This window comes from Lissotriton helveticus, chromosome 12 (assembly GCF_964261635.1).
Source record: "Lissotriton helveticus chromosome 12, aLisHel1.1, whole genome shotgun sequence".
In the NCBI taxonomy this organism is placed as follows: Eukaryota; Metazoa; Chordata; class Amphibia; order Caudata; family Salamandridae; genus Lissotriton; species Lissotriton helveticus.
In genome coordinates this window covers 394,921,029-394,946,197 of record NC_136073.1, presented here as the reverse complement: position 1 = coordinate 394,946,197, position 25,169 = coordinate 394,921,029, and the positions used below count along the sequence as shown (strand labels likewise).

Sequence of the window (25,169 nt, the reverse complement as noted above, 5' to 3'; positions counted from 1 at the left end):
GGTAAGCCGGTCCGGGAACTGTTGAAGGAGGGAGGGCGACGTCTGTACCAGGTGCTGGGAACTCCTGTGCTGTGGCGTTTTAACACGGGTCCGGAAGCTCTTCGTGGTGCACGCGAAGAAGCGAAGCACCGTTCTGGCAACTGCTTGAGGCTTATATAGCCACAGGCAGATGGGGCCAACGCCTTTCACGTGTTCAGCTGTTGACGTTGAGGCATAGAGGCCAGTTGAGGGCGCCGTGGATTCTAGGATACTGGAAAGCACGCACTGGAAAAGCAATACGCATTGCTAACCACAAGACATGAAGGGCTATTCAGTCTGAACCCCTAACACAAAAGATGCAGCTGATCGACGATTCCCAACGGCTCCAAAGTTAAACAAGTAAGCTTTGTGCTGCTTTACTCGCAGAGGTTGTCAGAAATCTCTTTGCTCTGAGATAAGAACTCTGCAGGTTTCAGGTGAAGCAATAAGGGATCCACCTCCTGACATCCCCAACTCTGAATATAAGCACAGAGTGTTAGGGCGATCAGGTGAAGGAAGGATAGGAAAGGAACAGCGGGGAAAGGAACCTGCAACACAAAGAACAATACCATAAATGAATGAACACATGAAAAGACTACTCTCATAGGTTCTCGCTAGTTACTAACTAACCTTGCTCAGCTGACGATAGTCCTTCTCATTCTTATGCAACTGGGTATCTCTCTCGTCATAAACCAAATATCTACAAAGCATAAGGCAACAAATTAATAGCAACAAGAAACACACTTTCCTAAATAATAAGTCTCTAGGAAAACCCCATACATACCAGTTATTTCTTACTCATACAACAATGAGAAGACGTCCAATCCAAAAATAAAGAAAAGAGCTAAATATGCGGGTATATGTACAGAGTCTTATCTCCAATATGGTATAACAAAAGAGATTATCCAATTCCCAAACTAGTCAGTTCTCAAGAGCAAAGTCATAAGCAACACAAAAAGAAATAAAGACTTCACATGGAAAGCACCTCAGTTGTGCTACACCGAATTGTTAATGTATGGTTGTGACTCACCACTTCATTCCGCTTTGGACATCCACCTCTATTAATGTTCACTGGGCTTGCGTGGTTGTGACTCACCTCTGCATTCCACTCTAGATGACCACCTCTATCAAAGTTCACCTGGCTTTAAACACAGCCGCGGTAATGCGTGGTTGTGACTCACCACCGCAATCCGCTCTGATACTCCCTTACTTCACCACGCCAAGCGAAGCAACTGCCAATTATCACAAGAGGACAAACGGCGTGACAGCTGGAAACAGAAGCCGCTGCTCGCCCACAGAGTCTCTTGTCAAACAACTGGAATCTGAACAAGAACCGGAATCTTAGTTCTTTACTCACCCAGAACTCTGTTTCCCGGCAACAGTCCTCTGGAAATCCGGGAACCCGTGCTTCATAAACTGCAAATAAGTGGAACACACGGAGCGGCTTCCAGCAGCCTCGATTCTCTCTCGGCTGAGAGAGAACAACAGGACACAAGAATTACGCACACCTGAGTGCATGCGTCAGCTGGTATAAAAGGCCTCTCCTACAACTAACAGCCTCCTCGGATGTGTAGTTCCGACCCAGGCGATACGGTAGGCGCAAACCCGACCTACTTCCTAATGGTAGGTCCTCCTGCCATACGCCTCCTAGAAGCAGGCTTGGAGGGGTACCTCCGATGGAAAGAGCGAACAGCAGTGGGAGCATACACATTCTGACAGGGCTACCAGGAGTCATCTACCGCAGAATATCCTTTCCAGAAAACAAGATACCATAGCCGGACCCTTCTAAGCTTGGAATCCAGAATGCTTCTGACCTCGTATTCCAGACCCCCGCCACAGGATATCGGTGGTGGCGCACACTGCCTTGCCTTTGCAGCTGGCTTCAGAAGGTGGCAATGGAACACACTGCGTAGCTTGAACTGAATGTTCTTCGTAGACAACCATACTCGATCTCCCACTTGGTATTGATGACCTTCTGCTCTATGGAGATCCTCCCACTTCTTGTAGACCTGTTTAGCGTGCATCAAATGCCCTCTTGCTTCCTTATAAATAGCCTGCAACTTCCTTACATGTTCTTTAATCGTAGGCTGATTCGCTATATCCTCCGGAAGATTGACAGGCAACGTTTTGGCATTATACCCAAAGTTAGCCATATATGGCAATACTCCGGTCGAACAATGCCTGGCTTTATTGTAAGCCAGTTTGGCCATCCACAGCAGAGGTACCCACGAATCCTGAGCCTCTTTAGCATAACACCGGAGATACTTCTTAAGTGTCTGATTAAGTCTCTCCATTTGACCATCAGTTTGCGGATGGAAACTTGTTAATAAATTGGAATCGATCTGTAATGCCTTACACCACATGTTCCGGAATCTGACTATGAATTGGGGTCCTCTGTCAGACACAATCCCTTCGGGCAATCCATGGAGACGTATTACATTACTCATTAGCAACTGAGCGGTTTGTCCCGCAGTAGGCAGATTTTTACATGGAATAAAGTGACCCATTTTTAGTGAGGCTGTCAATGACCACCAGAATGGCTGAACAACTCTGATCCAGAGGCAAACCTTTTATAAAATCCATACTGATGTTCTGCCACAGTTGTTGTGGTGAAGGCATGGGCAAAGCTTGCCTTTCTTTCTTGAGTTTTCTCCTTTTGCTCTGGCACATTCTTCGCACTGAGACACCGACGAAGAGACATCTTTGCCCAATTTCTTCCACCAAAAATGGGGTTGTACCAACGGAGTCATTTTATGTATTCCAGAATATCCTACTAAAGGAGATTCATGGCACCAGGCATATGTTTTCTTTTGAAGGTCAGGAGTAGGCAAATACAGATTATCTTTATAGAAAGTCACCCCTTGAGTCACAGTGTGGTTGGCTTCTTGTTCTGCCCACTTCTCTCGTGCAGAGGTAGTTTTATGTTGACGTACTTCGTCAAGAAGGTTTTCCACCCTGATGGCACATAGCACCTTTGAGGGACCAATGATTGCCTCCATGTTTTTGTCAGTAGTGATCCCATTGATTTCTGTTTGGAAAGGGAGTCAGCCTTGCGGTTCTCAGAACCAAGCCGGAAGGTAAATACAAAGTCATATTCCGCTGAAAATAGCATCCATCTCATCTGCCTCTGTGAGAGATGCCGAGCCGTCTTCATATGTTGAAGGTTTGGATGGTCTGTGTATATCGTATTGGGGAAACGAGCCCCCCACAGGTACTGCCTCCATTCTTGTAAAGATTTATTTTTTAATCACCAGCAATTCATATTCAGCGATTGTATAGTTCTTTTCTGCCGGGTTCAATTTCTTGGACAGGTATGCCACTGGATGAAGCTGTCCAGGATGTTGATATCTTTATGAGAGTATGGAACCAATGGCCTCACCTGAGGCGTCTGCATCTACCACAAAAGGATGCTCCAGTTTGGGATGCGTGAGAAGAGGAACCGTGGTGAACGTTCTCTTTAGGAAAAGGAATGCGTCACCCGCCTCACAGGACAACAAAAAGGGACTCCTTTTCTGAGCAGTCTTGAGATAGGGACCGCCGCTTGAGAAAAATGCTAAATTAACCTGAGATAATAGTTCGCAAATCCCAAAAAACATTGGACGTCTCTCACATTTCTGTGGGTTGGCCATTCTTGCACCGCCTACACCTTATGCTCAGCCATGTGTAACCCTGCTGGACTAAGCATAACCCCTAAGAATTACACTTCATGCACACCGAACGCGCACTTTCTCAGTTTACAATACAAGTGATGCTCACGTAATTTCTGCAACATTAGGATGGTCTGTTCTCTGTGTACCTCGTTTGTAGTGGAATAGGATGTCATCAATGTAGACCACTACGAAGCGGACCACATACTCTTTAAGAACGCTGTTCAAGAAATACTGGAATGCTGACGGGGTGTTGCAAATCCCAAATGGCATTACAGTATACTCGTATATACCATAATGAGTCTTAAAGGCGGTCTTCCACTCATCCCCTTCCCGAATACGCATTAGGTGGAAGGCTCCTCTTAAATCCAACCTGGTGTACACCTTGGCCTCCCGCACCTGATCCAACAATACCGAGATGAGTGGCAAAGGGTATCTGTTGCGTATGTTTTTTTTTTTTACATGCGGTAGTCAATACAGGCTCTCAGGTCACCGTTTGCTTTGGCTATGAAAAAAAGCGAGAGGCTGCCGGGGAAAAGGAAGGCCTAACAAACCTAATCTCCAGGTAATGATCAAGGTATTCCATCAAATGTTTGGTATCTGGCTCCGACAATGCATACACTCTACATGCAGGGATATTGGCTCGTTCCACCATATCTATCCAGCAATCATATTGCCTGTGTGGGGGAAGTTGTTCTGCTCGAGTCTCACTAAATACTTCTGCAAACTGCTCATATTCAACAGGAAACACCATTTCCTTCTCAGCCGCAGTTACCACAAAAAACGGGTGTGTCAATGTGGCCGACCTGGGTAGGAATGTTCTGAACCAAATGATTTTGGCACTCCTCTGAGAGAAACTGAACTGTTTCGTTTCTCCAATCTATCGTGGGGTTATGATGACACATATCCCCAATATAACCTCGTATTACGGGGCCTCGATGATGTTTAATGTCAGTTCTTCCACATGTTGTTGGTTAACATCCTTAACTGACAACAATAAGGTCTTGGTTTGCTCCGTAATGAGACCAGATTTCACAGGCTTGCCATCTACTGCCAATACCTCTTCAGGCGTCTCATGAGGCACTCTACTTATCGCCATGTTTGATACCAAACCACTGTCAATGAAATTCCCCGTTTTCCCTGGAGTCCAACATGGACAACACCTAATGAAAATGGTGATTACGCTCAAGACTCATAGGGAGCACAATGTGGGACTCGGTGTCTTTCAATGCAGTGGTTGATAACGAGGGAATTTTCCTACCTTGGACTGCGTCACTTTCTGCTCCATTCCCCTCCGGGCTTCTCCAATTCTGGTCTTGTGTGGGAGACAACCACCTTCTTATTCCTGGACCAGGCCCCTGATACCTTGGGTTAAAGGGGCATTCCCTTACGTAGTGTCCTTCTTTCCCCACAGTACATTCACAGCCCCTGCACTCTATGACTCTCTCTCTCTTCTCTAGTTAACGGGCACTAACGGCCCCTATTTCCATGGGCTCAGCTCCTGCTTTATTGCTTAATAAAGCTCTACAAGGATTTTATCGGACCGATAATAAGCTCTTTCCACTTTTTCTCTCACCCCCACTCTCTGTCATCCGGCTATCCAGTCTCAATGTCAAGTTAATCAGGTCAGTGCAGTTGACAGGCTGGGGGTCGATATGTGCCAACACATCCTTCATGTTATCCCACAAACCCTGATAAAAGAGAGACATCCTCTTCTCCTCTGGCCAGGCGGCTTCCAACACCAACCGGTTAAAGGACGTAAGATAGGTTATCAAATCGTTTCTCCCTTGCTTCAGATCTAACAATTCACGATCAGCGCTGAATGTGGTAGCTCTTCTATCAAACACTCTCTTGAATCCGGCTTGGAAGGCAGCCCAATCCGATAACACAGGATCATTATCCCTAACCAACGGAACAGCCCAATTAGCAGCATCACCTACTAATTACGAAATTGCAAATGCCACCCTAGAATTGTTGTATGGGAAGGATGCAGGTTAGCATGAAAAGTGCAGCATTATCTGAGTCAGAAACACCTGTATTTTCCGAGGGTCACCTGAATACCTTGTGAAGTAGAAGCAGAAACATCGAAAGGGTTTCTAGTTAACTTGTCCACCTTCTCTCTCAATGCTGTGATTTCCGCTTTGGAAGATGCCAGTTCCCATTGAACCAACACTAAGGCCTGAAGGACATCTTCCAAGGACGCCATCTTATTGATACACCTAGATCTGGAAGAGTATGATTTTGTGGGTGCACAACTCTGTCAGAAATCTCTTTGCTCTGAGATAAGAACTCAGCAGGATCCAGGTGAAGGAATAAGGGATCCACCTCCTGTCATCCCCAACTCTAAATATAAGCACAGAGTGTTAGGGCGATCAGGCAAGGGAAGGATAGGGAAGGAAAAGCGGGATAAAGGAACCTGCAACACAAAAAACAATACTATAAATGAATGTACACATGAAAAGACTACTCTCATAGGTTCTCGCTAGTTACTAACTAACATTGCTCAGCTGATTATAGTCCTTCTCATTCTTATGCAACTGGGTATCTCTCTCTCGTCTTAAACCAAATATCTACAAAGCATAAGGCAACAAATTAATAGCATCAAGAAACACACCTTCCTAAATAATAAGTCTCTAGGCAAACCCCATACATACCAGTTCCTTCTTACTCATACGACAATAAGAAAATATCCAATCCAAAAATAAAGAAAAAAGCAAAATATGCTGGTATATGTATAGAGTCTTAACTCCAACAGAAGAGATTATCCAATTCCCAAACTAGTCAGTTCTCAAGAGCAAAGTCATAAGCAACACAAAAAGAAATGAAGACTTCACATGGAAAGCACCTCAGTTGTGCTACACAGAATCAGTAATGTGTGGTTGTGACTCACCCCTGCATTCCGCTCTGGACATCCACCTCTATTAATGTTCACCGGGCTTCAACAGACACGGTAATGCGTGGTTGTGACTCACCACTGTATTCCGCTCTGGACAACCACATCTATCAATGTTCACCGGGCTTTAAACACAGACACGGTAATGCGTGGTTGTGACTCACCACTGCATTCCGCTCTAATACTCCACTACTTCACCACGCCAAGCGAAACAACTGCCAATTATCACAAGAGGACAAACGGCGTGACAGCGGGAAAAAGAAGCAGCTGCACGCTCACAGAGTCTTTTGTCAAACAACAGGAATCTGAACAAGAACCGGAATCCTGGTTCTTTACTCACCCAGAACTCCGTCTCCCGGCAACAGTCCTCTGGAAATCCGCGAACCTGCGCTTCATAAAGCGTGAACAAGTAGAACACATGGAGCAGCTTCCAGCAGCCGCGATTCTCTCTCGGCCGAGACAGAACAATAGGAAACAAGAATTACGCACACCTGCGTGTGTCAGCTGGTATAAAAGGCCTCTCCTACGACCAACAGCCTACAAGGATGTGTAGTTCCGACCCAGGCAATACGATAGATGCAAATCCGACCTACTTCCTGAGAAAGGTTGATAAAGTAAATCCACGAACTGCATCAACAAAGTGATCCTTGGAGTGGTTGTAGAAAAAAAACAAAGTCAACTCCAATTACAAATAAATGTAGAAAGTGAGGGAAAAGAAGAAGAAAAAATAATAATCCACCAATGAGCTTGTATCTCCGCTCGTCGCCAGTTTTGGGAAATGTTACGGTTGATAATCTTCAGGAATAAGATGCAGGGAAACAGCAATTTGTAGAATTGCATCTTTATCGGAAAAGATGTCCGTTCAAGTACAAGTCCAAGTCTGTAATATTCGAATCCCACTACATAATAGAACTCCCACCCGCAACACATTAGAACATCAACATCAACTAGTAAATCGCGTGGAAGCCACGAGCATGGACAAGAATGCCATGCTCGTGACTACCTCGCAGAACACATACTGACAAGAAAGGAGCGTGCACCAACAGTTACTTACATTTTTTTTTTATCTTGTTGAACAAACATTGCTTTAACTTTTTTCAAATTGTACATTCTTTTATTGGTCCAAGCTGTCAGAAAAGTGCTTCCGATACTTGTTAAATTGTCTCTACTTCAATGAATATAGTGTCTCTTCACTGACGATTATAGGGTAGGGTGGCTTCTCTGCAGCACTTGACATAACATGACAGGATGGTCTCAAAACAATGGTCGACACGTTTCGGTGGCTGGGAGATGTGATACCACCTTCATCAGGACCTGCCAGATATACTGCCATAATGAGGGCCACTTCGCCTGGGGACAAAATACCACCTACAAAGATATATAAAAAAGAAATTTTAAAACAGAATGCCCACTGACTATGTAGGAACAATCATAATACAAAGGGCCCCATTCATTATCGAAGGAACAATATTTGTTGCTTTGACGTTATGTGCACAGAAGTACACAGGATATACCCATGCCAACACAAAACACACCACTTTGCCCCTACCTACTTAGGGCTATAGTGGAAAGCAGTGTGAAAACACCCAGTGTGATAAAAAACAATACAAACAAGCATACTTGTGTGTGACCAAACAAGGATAAAGTTAAGCTAAGATCCATCTTTCAAACTCCACGCCCCAAAGAAGGAGGCAATGCCCTAAGCATACTTACCACAAAAACCGTTTCCAAGTTTCCTATATTTCACTACAGTCTCTTGTGTATAGATAATTATTCCAGAGGTTGGATGCTTCTGAACAAGTAGATAGCAAACACCACTACCAAGATCCTGTACGAGGCAAGATACACATTAAGCCAATTACACCATTTGAATGGAAAGGCCGGATGATACAGGCTAATCCTCCATATTACACTGGTGTCAACAGCAGAGCTACATGATATCACTGTAGTCCAGCATTGTGCCATCCCATCCCCTCAATTAGGCTGCCTAACAGTCACCTAGTGTAGATTTTCAATGATAGGCATATGAGAGTGAACATCTCACCTGTGAGCATTAGGGACTGTATCGTAGTTTTGCTATTTCTAGTAGCCACTCCCAAGGGTAATACTCCTACATTCAAACCATAAAAAAAAAAAAGAGAAAAACAATATTCAATGTCTGGCCACACATGCGCCTGTGTAGGCCTAAAGAAACTATAGTGATAAATGTAACTCACTAACCTAGAAAGAATCTTCAGCGGGAATCTACGTAACAACCGTGCATCAATGTATAAAAATTTGTTAGAACTGCTCATAAATAACTGCTCACACGAAAATGGAAGAAGAGCAAGTTTATTACGCTCTGGCCTCAAGCACGATCGCCTCTTCACTGAACGTTCTATGGTGAGCTCCTATCGAGCGTTCCACCGAGGGTAACAACACTTTGCGGGAAAGGGAGGGGAGGAGGGTTCATACCAATAGGTAACATAGATAACTGTAAAACATCAGGTTACAACACATCTCCCTCTGTCCGAAAACAAAAGACAGTTACAGCATACATTTCCTCCAGAGGAGGCATATATTTACATCCTACTATTTTCCGTAGTCCTCCTGCCAACATGGCGGGCGGGGTACTCTTGAGTCTCTGGGCAAACGGTTACTGGATGGTGTATCCTCTGGGGTTTCCTCACTATCGGGTACAGGTACACAAACATTGGGGCAACTACTCACATTGTCCATGCTCCAAGTGCTGCCGTCCTCCAAAACGACGGAGTTCCTACCAACCCTCTTGATTCTCGATGGTTTGGAGAAGGAGGAAACCTTAGCACGCCCAATGCCAGGTTTTTTGATCACCACCCATTGTCCCTCATGAAATCTCCTACTGGAGGTTCCCCATTTCTGGTCATATCTAGTTTTGTATTCCGCTTGGTGTTGGACCACTTTTCTCATAGTAGAATCCCTGTCCACCCATACCGGATTGCCCCCATTGAGCCAGTTAGGGGTGAGTTTGGATCCTGGGTTTCTCCCCTTGAGGGACACAAAAGGAGACACTCCAGTCACAGCATTCGGGGAAGAGTGATACGACCATACTGTTTTCCTGATGGCTTCCTCAATAGGTTCGTGCATAGTGACGGCCATCTGGATAGTGTTTTTTAACATTCTATTAGCTCTTTCCACCATCCCATTGGCCTTGGGACAGTAGAAAGGTGTCCTCACATGCGAAATGCCTAAACCATCTAAGAATTCTCTCATCAACTGTGATGTAATTTGAACACCATTGTCCGTTACGAGGGTACTAGGTACTCCCTCTTTTGAAAATATTTCTTTAAGGAACTCAATTAGGATTGAAGTGGTTATTGAGGGCACCATTTTAGTAGTGATCCAATGGGAATGATAATCAATAAGTACAAACATAAAGCTCTGGGAAATGCTTAAATGATTCAATGGACCTATAATATCTAGGCCAAGCTTATCCCATGGTTTAGACGGCACCACCACAGGGATATGGGGTGCTTTCTGTACCACTTTCGATTTGTCACTCATCCCACAAGAAACACAATATTTCACTGTACTTTCAACCAACCAATCCATCTTGGGAAACCAATAATGTTGCCTAATTTTGCTCTTGGTCATACTTCTACCTGGGTGTCCCTCATGCGCGATGTCAATCACTCGTTCTCTCATGCTACCAGGGGGAATGATTTTTGTTCCCCTATACACTTGGCCCCCTGTGATGGATAGTTCGTTCCTCACAACCCAGAAAGGTTTAAGAGCATCTGACGCTCGTTGCAAGTTCTAGGCCACCCCTTCTCAATCATCACTTTCAACTCTCTCAACACCTGATCCTCCTCTGCTTCCTTCTCCCACTCCTTCCTGTTGATGGCAGGATATTCAATGGACAAAACAACCTCATCAGGTGGACTGCATGGTGAATCTTCACCAGGTATGGGTAGCCTTGACATGCAGTCAGCAATTGTGTTTTTTACACCTGCCACATAACACATCATGAAATTGTAACCCTGCAATGCCAAAATCCACTTAGAGATGCGGGGAGTGGCCTTCTCAATGTTTTTTGTAGAAAATAGTGGAATGAGGGGTTTGTGGTCGGTGCGTAATGTAAAAGGGATACCCCACAGGAAAAATTTGAAGTGGTTTATCGCCCAATAGCATGCTAGGGCCTCCCTTTCGATTGTAGAATAATTTGATTCTGCTTCCTTCAGAGCTCTGGATGCGAATGCAATTATTCTCTCACATCCGTCCACCACTTGAGTAAGGGATGCACCCAAACCCTTCATGCTAGCATCTGTGGTAAGGGTAGTTTTTGCGTTGGGGTCAAACATACCTAGAGTGGGTGCTTTGGCGATAGCTGCCTTGACAAACTGGAATTCTTGATGACACTCCATACTCTATTCAAAAGGAGAACCCTTCTTTAAAAGCTCTCTCATGGCCTTTGTGTGACCAGCAAAATGTTCTATAAATTTGGTCATGTATTCCACTAAGCCTAAGAAGGATCTAAGCTCGTCTTTATGTGATGGAGCCGGAGCTAAAACAACAGAATCTACCAGACTAGACTTGGGCTTGATTCCTTCCCCCGAAATGGTGTGCCCTAAGTAAGTTACGGACTTGACACCAATTTTACACTTGTCTTTTTGAGTGGTAAAACCTGCCTTGCTCAGTTTGCCCAGCACCTTTTTGAGGTTCTTGTTATGCTCAAGTTCTGAATCACCATAGATCAAAATATCGTCTTGGAAACACAAGACTTTTCCTGCACCTTCAAGTATGTGCTGCATAATCCGTTGAAATACGGCAGCTGCGGATGCCAACCCGAATGGCATCCTGTTGTACTTGTATGCCCCAAACGGTGTTATAAAGGAAGTTAGGTGTTTGGACTCTGAATGTAGGGCAACCCTTTTGATATGCAGCCGAGAGGTCTAGGACGCTGAAAGACTTGGCTCCCTGAATGACACTGAGCATCTCATTTATCTTGGGGAGAGGATGTCTCTCCACCCAGATGTTGGCATTAAGATCCCTGAGATCCACACATAACTGAATGCCTTTTCCTCCCCCCTTGGCCGCGACCACAATGGGGGCGAGCAACTCTGAACTCTCAATCTTCTCATTTACCCCCACAGATTCCAACTTCTCCAATTCTTCCTTAAGGGAATCTCTCGCCACCAATGGTACCGATCTGGCCTTATGCACTGATGGTTTATAATGCTTTTTCAACTTTATTTTATGGAGGAACCCCTTCAGCAAACCTAGTTCCTTCGAAAATACCTCAGGAAACTCTCCACACACATCAGCACCTATGCTGGGTCGTTCCACCAAGTACACCGGCTCTGAGGCATTGGGATCCAACTTAATACCAAGGTCTTTTTGATGTTTCCACCCTAATAAGTTTGAACCCTGCTTTGTTATGTATACCTTCCCAACCGTGAACCTGTCTTTGAAGTTAATTTGCATAATCAGCATGCCAACCAAAGGTATTGAATTCCTGTTGTATCCCCCTGGGTTGATGTCTGCAGGTAATAACACATACTCCCTATCTCCTGATCTACTTTTGAAAGTTTCTTCACTTATGAGAGTATACGGTGAGCATGAATCAGCATAAACATCATAAGATACATGGTGAAGCAAAATTTTACATTCTGGGTAATTGCTCGTAGAGCTCTCAAGAAGTTCATTGACTTGGAAAACAATATCTCCCCTTTGTACCTCTTCTTCATGAATAACATGAGTTATGTCCTTTCTTGCATCATGACACACTTTAGTAAAATGACCACGTTTGTTACATGTTCTGCACAAGGCACTTCTTGCAGGGCACTTTACACTGTTAGCTAAGTGAATGGGATTACCACAACGGTATCACTTAAACTTTTGTTTATCAGATTTTTGATTTGAACTTCCTGCATGTACACTTCTGTTTTTATCTCCCTTCATGTTTACCTTCAACACTTCCCCTTCGCAAACTTGCTTTACCTCAACAGATTCCTTCATTTCGTTCATACGGAACGCTGTGTGCTCTATGCTTTTCGCTATGTCTACCGCCTGTTTTAAATCAGGTGCATCCGCTAGTAACTTCTCCTGTATTTTTTTGTCGGATATGCACCTCACTAACTGATCTCTGATAAGAGAATCGGTTAGTGTTCCAAAATCACACGTGGATGACAAACCTCTCAGCACTGCAATATAATTAGCTACCCTTTCATTTTTCCCTTGTGACCTTGAGAACAATTTGTGGCGTTCAAGCACCACATTGATTTTCTTGCCGAATTGTGCCTCTAACTTTTTCAAAGATATTTTGAAAACATCAGGGGGGCCCTCACTTTCTCCCTCTTCAGTTCCCAATCTAAATATAGTGTCAGGTAAATTGTCATAAATTTCCCTTGCATGTCTTCCCAAGTTATGTAACAATATGTGTAGTTTGCGCACAGATGAAAATCTGTGTCTCCTATCGCAATCAAATAAGACTCAAATATATTCACCCAATTCTTCCATGGGGTGAGGGGTTCCCCGTCCTCACTCAGAAATGGAGGTGGCTGTGACATTGTCATTGAAGACGCCATAGTTTAACAAAAGGGGTTGAGTAGGCAGAAGCTTAATATGTGATTTAGGGGAAACTGATAGACTTTAAGGTAATAGTGGGATACTCTTGTACAGATATGAAAATTGCAGGCACAAAATTCTCACCCTAAATATGTGGCAGAGGAAATAAATGAACATTACAAATTCACATTACACAATTTTTTCTCGTTTTTTTTTCTTTGGTATGCAGACTGTACCTCAACACCATGAACCCATACACTTCCAAACTGTGCCCCTTGCGATCACTTTGGTGACCCTGTAGAGATACACGTGCCAACTTCGCTGTCCTGGGTCCTTTCCTGACCCTTTTTTCACACGAAAGTTCCTGTCAGCGCGGTGGGTTAAAAGTACTTTGCACGCAGGCTCTTATCCGCCACAATGCTGAGCCTATCAGCGCAAAACTCAAATGTGGTACTGAAGTAGCTTAGACTTTCCACCTACCCTTCTCTTCAAATGTCCTTTCCCCTTAAGGTCTTTTCTACTTCCCACCTCTGTTGCGCAGCAAGCACCCTGCGCTGATACTCGCTTGAATAAGGCGTCGTTCGGGAAGATTGCCCTCTACTGCTAGGATCGCGGCGCGCGCCAGTTCCGTCAGCTGAGGGAAACCGCTGTCACTTCCTCACGCTGTGCCGCTCCAATCGCTGATCTCATGAGGGAACGCAGACAGTGCTTATGCCAGATCCCTGCCTGTCACGCATGCAGGCACTTGTCAAAATGCTCTTCTGTTTACCCTTGCCGCGTGTGAAGCCACCGCATATACATGCAGTACGGACTCGTACAACAGATCAGCTCACATGCTTCCTTCAACGTGCTTTTCTTTTGAAAACAGTCTTTTTCTTTCCTCAAGTTTCCACGTATCACCGCTCATTTATTTTCCTGAATATGCTTCAATTTCCTTCAACTTCCGTACTTAACGTTTTTTTTTTTCATCTGCCAGCCACTAACATCACTTGGCAATACTTTCAAAACATTCCGGTGCCGAATATTATATCATCGTTAACTCGTACTACATCGGCACCCTTCGTTCAATTTGCCTGAAGTATGATGTCACAATTTCGCCAATATTTTATCGCTGATACCGCTTACCAGCCTTGGCTCACTTTCACCGGATTCACAGCCCGCCGGAGCTCCAATCTCATATGTCACTCTCTGGCCACGGAAGGTTCACCGGATCGTGCTATATAAACAGGGGAAGGTCCAGACACTGCCCCCTGCGCAGCCTCATCGCCACTTTGTTAGAACTGCTCATAAATAACTGCTCACACGAAAATGGAAGAAGAGCCAGTTTATTCCGCTCTGGCCTCAAGCACGATCGCCTCTTCACTGAACGTTCTATGGTGAGCTCCTATCGAGCGTTCCACCGAGGGTAACAACACTTTGCGGGAAAGGGAGGGGAGGAGGGTTCATACCAATAGGTAACATAGATAACTGTAAAAGATCAGGTTACAACAAAATTCTCGTGCGTGGGGCACCAATATTCACAACAAAAGCCTGAGTAGTGCAAGGAGCCTGAGGAATTTATAGACAAAGGGTCAATCCATGATGTAAAAAAATAAAGAAGAGACCCTAGTAAAATCTATGTTGTGTAAAAAAACAACAACAATGAAACAAACTTAGTAGATCTTATAACTGAATACATCAAGCTACCTCACTTCTCACTCATTAAAGCATAGTTCTTTTAACTAAGCCAAGGGTAGTAAAATCACAATTGTTGCAGGTTAATCACAACAGTATACTGTTTACCTAGATCGCCCCCAAATCCTCCAAAGTGTTGCCTGCTTTCAAAGTCTGCCAGTTGTCTAAATTTACACTGCAAAGAATGAGAAAAACAAAATGCACGTCTTATTAAACATAACACCAAAAAAGAGTGTAGTCTATAGCAGACGCACTCTATGTTAGAGCTGCATATGCAGCTACTGATGTTCATAGATCCCTACTGAACTTAAAAGGGCCATAGCTACTAAAATATCCCACAGTTCTGATATATGTCTGTGCCGAACCTCTGTGTTTCCCATAGGTCGCTCCCTCACCTTTTAACTGCGCAGGCGACCGGCATAACAGACGGGACATCTACACTTCACAACTACCTCAGCAGAAAAAGACGAGGCAGATAGTCGGATATAAATAGTCAAGAACCACGCGCATTTAAGTTGATGAAGGATTAACACCTGAGCTCGCAGGCGCAAAGATGAAGGAAGGACTAAAATTCCAGCGACCTGTCAGCGCCATAATATAAGTAGGAAAACGGACTAGATCTTCCCGTGACTGCCTCCCGTAGAAATCAATGAGGGACTACGGATGCAGGAATATCGGCACCATGATTGAACGGCAAGGAGCGAAAACAACAGACTCCAACTATATGCAAAGTACCATACACGAAAGATAGCACATCAGCACTACTCCAGGATCGCACCAACTGGAACAATATGAGTACGTCTATTACCCCCAAAAGAATTTTTTTAAGACCTAGCCACCTCACTTAACAACGATGAAGTGTCAAAAATATTTCAATACCATAAAATATAATCTCCATAGAAAAAGAAAAAGGAAATTTAACAAAAACACGCAAGGATAGAAATATATGACCTCCCTTTACATGCCCAAGTCTTACATAGTTGTATCAAGAGGAGTTCACTCCAACACTCAATTATTTAGAGTGGGATTCAGCATACAATATTATTTTTTCCAAAATATACGAGATCTACATAGCTTGACCAGTCACAATGACAATAATACTTCGAGGGAACGACCAACAAGAAAAATAATAGCTAATTAGTAGCTCACCTGCAAAAACACATAAATGAAGAGCACAATACTTAGCATCTCCCACCTAGCTTCACAATGGGAAGAATCTCACTACAGGGTAGATGTATTATCTATAATTACTCGCTGATGCACCTGCTCACATAACTAATCCTGAAAAGTGGAAAATAAACATAGGTAGACAGATTACCAGGGCGGTGTCACATGCCATTGCCGGCGTGGAGTGCATCGCTGTGGTCGAGTCTGCTGCCCACAAGCTTGTGTGTGACCATTCTCCTGGACTTGATGAGGATCCACTTGAAGATCTTTCGAAGCAAGCAGAGCCTATGGAAGCAGGAGGACAATACAGTGTTGATTTGGGAGTTCATGGAGAGCGTGGAGTCCAAGATGAGGCTGAGGTTTCGCATGTGGTCAGTGGGTGTGTTGGGGGGTCCGAGCGCTGCAGGACATCAGGAGTTTTGTCCCAGGTTGAGAGGGTGGAGCCCAGGATGAGGACTTTGGTCTTGTCTGAGATGAGCTGCGGGCAGCTGACCTTCATCCAGGTGGCTAATGCAAAAAAAAGGGGGACCCCCTCTGAAAGACAAATTGGCGGTCAGGGAGAAGAGGGGAAGAAAAGTATACAAACACAGCACAATGAACTCCCTCAAGACCTAAATTCTTTTTATTGGATTTAATCCACCTACATTACGTGAGCATCATAAACAAATGAGTAAACCACTTACATAAAATCTAACAAAATTAGTAAAAATATTTTTTTTTATTTCATTTCTTTTATCAAAAATATTTTTCACTGATTATACATGTTTTTTTTAAATACTTGTTTTTATTTTCAACATAAATTCAAAATACAAAAATCAACACAGCACAATAAATACAACTGATTGACAAACCCAGGTAGAGAAAAACAATACAGTTTCACAACAATCATTCAAAGACAACTCACACACAACCTGACAAACCATCACAATCATGAAATATCTGGGGAACACAACTACAGAGTGGTAACGTAGTTGGAAAGACCAAAGACAGCAACTGCAAAGATGCAGGATGGTCTCAAAACAATGGTCGACGCGTTTCGGTGGCTGAGAGATGTGATGCCACCTTCATCTGGACCTGCCAGATATACTGCCCTAATGAGGGCCACTGCACCTGGGGACAAAATACCACCTACAAAGATATAAAAAAAAATTTGAAAACAGAATGCCCACTGACTATGTAGGAACCATCATAATACAAAGGACCCCATTCATTATCAAAGGAACAATATTTGTTGCTTTGACGTTATGTGCACAGAAGTACACAGGATATATCCATGCCAACACAAAACACACCACTTTGCCCCTACCTACTTAGGGCTATAGTGGAAAACAGTGTGAAAACACTCAGTGTGATAAAAAACAATACAAACAAGCATACGTGTGTGACCAAACAAGGATAAAGTTAACCTAAGATCCATCTTTCAAACTCCACGCCCCAAAGAAGGGGGCAATGCCCTAAGCATACTTACCACAAAAACCATTTCCAAGTTTCCTATATTTCGCTACAGACTCTTGTGTATAGATAATTATTCCAGAGGTCGGATGCTTCTGAACGAGTAGATAGCAAATACCACTACCAAGATCCCGTACGAGGCAAGATACACATTAAACCAATTACACCATTTGAATGGAAAGGCCGGATGATACAGGCTAACCCTCCATATTACACTGGTGTCAACAGCAGAGCTACATGATATCACTGTAGTCCAGCATTGTGCCATCCCATCCCCTCAATTAGGCTGTCTAACAGTCACCTGGTGTAGATTTTCAATGATAGGCATATGAGAGTGAACATCTCACCTGTGACCATTAGGGACTGTATCGTAGTTTTGCTATTATTAGTAGTCACTCCCAAGGGTAATACTCCTACATTCAAACCATACAAAAAAAGAAAAAGAGAAAAACAATATTCAATGTCTGGCCACACGTGCGCCTGTGTAGGCCTAAAGAAACTATAGTGATAAACGTAGCTCACTAACCCAGAAAGAATCTTCAGCGGGAATCTACGTGACAACCTTGTATCAATGTATAAAAATTCTCATGCGTGGGGCACCAATATTCACAACAAAAGCCTCAGTAGTGCAAGGAGCCTGAGGAATTAATAGACAAAGGGTCAATCCATGATGTAAAAAAAGAAAGAAGAGATCCTAGTAAAATCTATATTGTGTAAAAAAACAACAACAATGAAACAAACTCAGTAGATCTTATAACTGTATACATCATGCTACCTCACTTCTCACTTATTAAAGCATAGTTCTTTTAACTAAGCTAAGGGTAGTAAAATCACACTGTTTCTTATTGCCATAATAATCCCTTTTATTGACTTTGGGCTTTAAACATATCTTTTTTTTCATTATTTCACTCTTTTGTGTATTGGGACTGTTCTTCTATCTAAAAATTATTTTCACCTCTCCTTGAATCTATACACTACATATATAACTGTACACTACATACATATATACACACAGCATTAATTTGTACAACATATACAATTCAATCATTTGCACACTCAATACACACAATAAATGAATTCATCATAGTTCAGCATTTTTGTCCTACTTCTATTTACACAGCACCGGGACAATATCCTATTTTGTCCTCAGTAGAGACTGATTGTAAAGTCCTATATAGGGTTGGGGATTTATTTATACTCTTTTTCAGTGGAGAGCAAAGTCCATTCCACTGTACGTGTACCAAACAAGAGAAAAGTCTATCCTTTGTTGGTCTTTCCACTCCAATCCACTATTGATGCCGATGCGTTTCGAGCTTCTTCAGTTAGGACCAAGATATTATTTCATATGAGGTCTTCCTCAGGGCTGAACACTGTAGTAGTAGGACATCTCTACTCCTATAAACATAATACATTTTCTTTTAATTTGTGTTTAGTCATAATATCATTCTTTTATGTTGCATTCTTCCTTTTTACGTACCCCTTGGATTCCACATTCGTTTTCCATGATGTGTCTGTTATTTTATCACCCTCATCCGGGTTATGCTCTCCCAAGTTTTTTTTGTTAGAGCCTTCTCCTATTGGTGAAAGTAGGGTATATTAGTAATGCACTCTTCTTACACCTTTTTTATTGCACTTATTAGTTGAATGTTTAAACTTTGCTGCGTTCCCTGATCCGTTTCCTTACTTCCCAATCTCATAAGTCTTTTCCTTCATTTTTGTATATAATATTTATGTCGTATCTGACGCTTTACTTTAAAGGCGGGTAGCTTGCTGCAGGCTAAACGCTTGCATTCTAAAACCCAGGTTGCCGGGTTTCTCACCGAGGATTAAGCCTTTTTAGAGACAGTGTTTTATATCATTGCCTATATAACAGGCGCGTATTGAGCATCGTTGGCTTGGGCGTCACTTTACGGTGCTGTGTTGACGCTTTGCACTGTCCGTCTGTAACCTGGCTTCCTTGGTTACACGCTGCATGCTTGATGTTACTGCAAATAGTACAACTGCGGTGTCCCTCTCGAGCGGTGCTTTTAAGCTTAACCTTCTATGTGGCAGGCCTATATAAACAGTTCTGTGGCCTTACCTTAAATCATCTGTCCGCTCGCATTGCTTATCAGGGCTGCTTTCTTTGGCGTGTTCTTCCGTATTCCGCCGTTCTTCAATTTCTATCGTTTTCAGGTACTTCCGCATGTTGCGTGGACAGCGTCTTTTATGATTGGATCCCCGTCGTTATGGAAACTACAACGTTGTTGTTGCTCCACCTCGCATCCCCTCTTTCTGTCGTTTGTTTTTTCTCGATGTGAATGAGACATCTTTATTGTTTTTGTCTGCCTTTTTCACTTGACTTACTTGAATTGGTATGGCTGTTTGATATTGGGTTCGTCTCATGTTTATATTGTTCTTGTTGTACATTACTAAAGAGATCCAAAAATGTGGCAACTATTTCGATCTTTCTCATTAATGGAAGGAAAAAATGGGGACTAAAGGGATTTGAAAAAAATGTTTTTTAAACGCTGCACAGAAAGGTTCTTTTTTTTATGTGGCTAGAACAGTTTTGTGTATTTAACGGAGCACAGAGTTGTTTAGTGCTGTACCCTAGTTATCCACAATTTGTAAGTTCTGACATTTCGTATAGTCCATTTTCCATTGTTTCCAAAAACAGAATTGTTTTTGCCTCAATTTTTGAGAGTATATCATCGGTATTTTTTCCAGTAATGCGTCTTAAAACGGTCCATTTCATATCATTTGGTCCATGTCCTTTTTCTATGCAGTGTGACACCATGGGCGCATTTTGGGTTTTACATCTTATTCTTGAGCGAGGTTGTGAAATGCGGTTTTTACTGGTTGGCTTGTTTTGCCAATGTATGCTTTGGCGCAAGGGCAAAGGACACAATATATTACGTTGTGGGTGTTACAGTTTGTAAAATCATCATGTCTGATGTATTTATTCCCGTATGTAAATTTCATGCCTTCTATGGTACTCTCGCACGATACACAGTTCCCGCATTTCCTATGGCCCTTAATAGGTGGTAGGGATAGCATTGATCTTAGAGAGATGTCTTGTTTTGGTATAGACGTGTCTGCTCGCACGAGTTTATTTTTGACACTTCCGTTCTTTTTCAGTGCAAAGATTGGTATAGCTTGGAACGGTTTGAGTCCTTTTACTGTGTTCCAATTTCTCCGGACAATTTTCTGGACATCATTTGTTATACCTGAAAATGTGGTTACACACACTAGCGGTATAGTTTCCTTCTTGTCCCAAGGAGAGAGTAGTGTGTCTCGTGGGGTACACCAAGCCCTTTTCATTGCTCTTTTCAGGAGTCTTTTGGGGTAGTTCCTTTCCAAAAGTTTTCTTAAGAGATTTTCTGCATTGGTAAAATAGTCATCTTTTTTGTGCAGTTTCTTCTTAGTCTTAAAAACGGACTCAATGGCAGGTTCTCTCGCAGGTTTCGTTGGTGAAAACTTGAGAAATGAAGAAACGTATTCCTGTCTGTTGCTTTAGTAAATAGGGATGTATAGAGGACCCCTTCCTCATGCCTTATCATACGGTCCAAAGAGTTAATTTCAATTTTGCTTAAACTTAGTGTGAATTGTATGTTTGGGTTCCGATTGTTTAACCACATCACAAATTCATTCAGTTGTTCTACTTCACCTCTCCACAACATGAAAACGTCATCAATATAATGTTGCCATATTTTGATATGGCTGTCATATGGGTTATTTTTGTAAATCCACTTCTCCTCGTACAGTGCCATAAACATAATGGCCATTTCTGGCGCGAAGGGACATCCCATCGCCGTGCCCATTACTTGCAAGTACTGCACATGAATGAAGGTGAAGAAATTGTACTTTAAGCAGATCTCTGCTAATTCGAGTAAAAATTTGGATGGAACATTATGTGGTCTTTTTCGTTTTTCCCAAAAAACTTCTAAGGCCTCTAGGCCGGCTTCCTGGGGAATATTTGAGTAGAGACTCACTATATCCAATGTCACCAGTATTTCATTTTGTGCATCAAAGGGTTGATTTTCCAAGAAATTGATTGCCTGCATAGTGTCTTTAATGTAACTAGGTGTTGTGCATACTTGAGGCTTCAGAAATGAATCTATGTATTTTGCAGGACGTTCCAATATTGAATTCACACCTGAAATAATAGGACGTCCTGGTGGATTCCTCTGGTCTTTGTGTATTTTTGTGAGGACATAAAAAATTGGTGTCCTTGGATTTTCGTTGATTAGATACACTGCCTCCTTCTTTGATAGCCAGCCTTCCTGTTCTCCATGGTTGGCCAGCTTGACCAATTTTTCTTTTATGATCTTATTCCAGTCTTCGTTGGTTCTCCGATAATATCTCTCATCTGTTATCTGTCTTGTTACTTCTAGTTCATACATCTCTCGGGGTAGAATAACAATTCCCCCGCCTTTGTCCGCAGGCTTTATTATTAGATCTTTGTTTTCTTTCAGTTGTTCTAGCGCCTTCTTTTCCTCATTACGTAGATTCCATTTTGTAAAGTCTTTCTTTTTCTTGTCAAGGTCATCCAGATCTCGTAATACGTTTTTTTCAAAAGTCAACAACTCCATTGGCATATCGATGGTTTTTGGAAAGAATGTTGAAGCATTTTTTAGACCTGAAAAGTTGTGTTGGATCATGGTCTCTCGATCTTGAAAATGTATTTTGAGTCTCAATTTTCGAAATAATTGAATGATTTCAAGTTTAGTCTGACTCAGATCAGGGTTGACAGTAGGGATAAAAGAAAAACCTTTCTGCAATACATTGAGCTCACTTGTAGAGAGGATGTGATTTGACAGATTGTATATTGAGTCTTCTCCACTAGTTACCATCTGTACACATTCCTTCTTGTGGTGATTTCCCTTTGAGGTTGGTTCAATTGGGGATTGTACCATCTGTTGGCTCGTGAACGCCCTCTCGACCGGCTGTTCCCTCTGTCCGGAAAAGGTGCCGGTTGGTAAAATTGGCGCGGTTGGTTATTTCTGTTACTTGTCGACTGTTCTGCGTCATTGGAACTATCGGAAAGCGAGGAGGCATCTGAGAACGTTAGGAATTGTCTTCTACTTCTTCCCCCGTACATTCTTAAAGCTCCTGTATTTTGTGGTTGTTTGTAGAAATCTTTCTCCAAGTAAGGATAAGTCTTTTTCTCTGAAAAGTTAAGAATATCCCTTTGTAATTTCTGTCTCTTTAGGTCTTCTGTGGTTGTTTGGAAGATTTGATTTTCTTTTTCTAATTTTGCTAGAAGGGCTTGAGCATTCTCCACAGCGGTGTTAGTTAGGAACGCTTCTTCTAGTTCTTTAATTTGTTCTAATTCCTTGAGACTTAAACGTTCTGCAGTTTTAATAGAAAGAAACATCCAATCTCTGGAACATTTAGTGCCTATATGGCTAAAGCCCTTCAGAAATTCTGGATCGTCCACAAATATAACAGGAACGTTTTTAACTTGCAGGCCGATTGGGGTTGTACCAGCCCTTAGATGCTCTAGTAGAACTTCACTGTGTAGAGATGTGCGAATTTGTTTTTTCTTCAAGCGGGTTATTTTTTCTAGTTCTGTTTGTTGACTTAAATTAGTAGCAGTATTTCCTGGGTTCAAAGTAGATGGACGTCTAAGAAATGCTTCAATATCTTCTTCTCTTATGCTCAAGGTTTTGGGCTCAGACATTGGTGGAATATTTTTGGGATTAAAGAGGAAGAATCTCTAACCTTTTTGGGTACGTGAATAATTGACTACAGGAGGGGACAATGAATCTTCTGTATCTATATTATAAGGAGGAAGGCGTCCCAATACTTTACATTTGGCAATGAGGTAGTTTATCTACCACTGCCTAGAGAACTTCAGTCTCTGTATTGGAAACTATCTGAAAAAAGTTTCCCTCGTAGGCTTGGTGCCTACACTAATCTTAGGTATATAACACAGGGGAATGATTCAGTTTAGGAGAGCAGAGGCTGGAATCAATATACAATCAATTTTATACACAAGAATGCCTCTGACACCATAAATCACAATGTTTATTATTGCCACAATAGTCCCTTTTATTGACCTTGGGCTTTAAACATATCTTTTTTTTCATTATTTCACTCTTTTATGTATTGGGACTGTCCTATCTAAAAATTATTTTCACCTCTCCTTGAATCTATACACTACATATATAACTGTACACTACATATATATACACAAGACATTAATTTGTACAACATATACACAATTGAATCATTTGCACAATCAATACACACAATAAATGAATTCATCATAGTTCAGCATTTTTGTCCTACTTCTATTTACACAGCACCGGGACAATATCCTATTTTGCCCTCAGTAGAGACTGATTGTAAAGTCCTATATAGGGTTGGGGATTTATTTATACTCTTTTTCAGTGGAGAGCAAAGTCCATTCCACTGTACGTGTACCAAACAAGAGAAAAGTCTATCCTTTGTTGGTCTTTCCACTCCAATCCACTATTGATGCCGACGCGTTTCGACCTTCTCCAGTTAGGACCAAGATATTATTTCATATGAGGTCTTTCTCAGGGCTGAACACTGTAGAAGTAGGACATCTCTACACCTATAAACATAATAAATTTTCTTTTAATTTGCGTTTAGTCATAATATCATTCTTTTATGTTGCATTCTTCCTTTTTACGTACCCCTTGGATTCCACATTCGTTTTCCATGATGTGTCTGTTATTTTATCACCCTCATCCTGGTTATGCTCTCCCAAGTTCTTTTTGTTAGAGCCTGCTCCTATTGGTGAAAGTAGGGTATATTAGTAATGCGCTCTTCTTACACCTTCTTTATTGCACTTATTAGTTGAATGTTTAAACCTTGCTGCGTTCCCTGATCCGTTTCCTTACTTCCCAATCTCATATGTCTTTTCCTTCATTTTTGTATATAATATTTATGTTGTATCTGACGCTTTACTTTAAAGGCAGGTAGCTCGCTGCAGCCTAAGCGTTTGCATTCTAAAACCCGGGTTGCTGGGTTTCTCACCGAGGATTAGGCCTTTTTAGAGACAGTGTTTTATATCATTGCCTATATCACAGGCGCGTATTGAGCATCATTGGCTTGGGCGTCACTTAACGGTGCTGTGTTGGAGCTTCGCACTGTCCATCTGTAACCTGGCTTCCTTGGTTACACGCTGCATGCTTGATGTTACTGCAAATAGTACAACTACGGTGTCCCTCTCGAGCGGTGCTTTTAAGCTTAACCTTCTATGTGGCAGGCCTATATAAACAGTTCTGTGGCCTTACCTTAAATCACCTGTCCGCTCGCATTGCTTATCGGGGCTGCTTTCTTTGGCGTGTTCTTCCGTATTCTGCCGTTCTTGAATTTCTATCGTTTTCGGGTACATCCGCATGTTGCGTGGACGGCGTCTTTTATGATTGGATCCCCGTCGTTATGGAAACTACAACGTTGTTGTTGCTCCACCTCGCGTAAAATCACAATTGTTGCAGGTTAATCACAACAGTATACAGTTGTCTAAATTTACACTGCAAAGAATGAGAAAAACAAAATGCACGTCTTATTAAACATAACACCAAAAAAGAGTGTAGTCTATAGCAGACGCACTCTATGTTAGAGCTGCATATGCAGCTACTGATGTTCATAGATCCCTACTGAACTTAAAAGGGCCATAGCTACTAAAATATCCCACAGTTCTGATATATGTCTGTGCCGAACCTCTGTGTTTCCCATAGGTCGCTCCCTCACCTTTTAACTGCGCAGGCGACCGGCATAACAGACGGCACATCTACACTTCACAACTACCTCAGCAGAAAAAGACGAGGCAGATA

The 25,169-nt window shown here is 42.4% G+C and overlaps 1 protein-coding gene across 6 annotated transcripts in view; it reads right to left on the bottom strand.

Annotated features, from left to right (window-relative positions):
* Positions 1-7,675: 7,675 nt before the first annotated feature.
* Positions 7,676-25,169, bottom strand: part of LOC144799898 (uncharacterized) — a 390,901-nt gene continuing 373,407 nt past the window's right edge. For all 6 annotated transcript variants that reach the window (XM_078671507.1, XM_078671509.1, XM_078671506.1 and 3 more), the window contains one exon: positions 7,676-7,926. In XM_078671507.1, the coding sequence (XP_078527633.1) occupies positions 7,724-7,926 (203 nt within the window). In that variant the 3' untranslated portion in view covers positions 7,676-7,723. The remainder of the gene's footprint in view (positions 7,927-25,169) is intronic.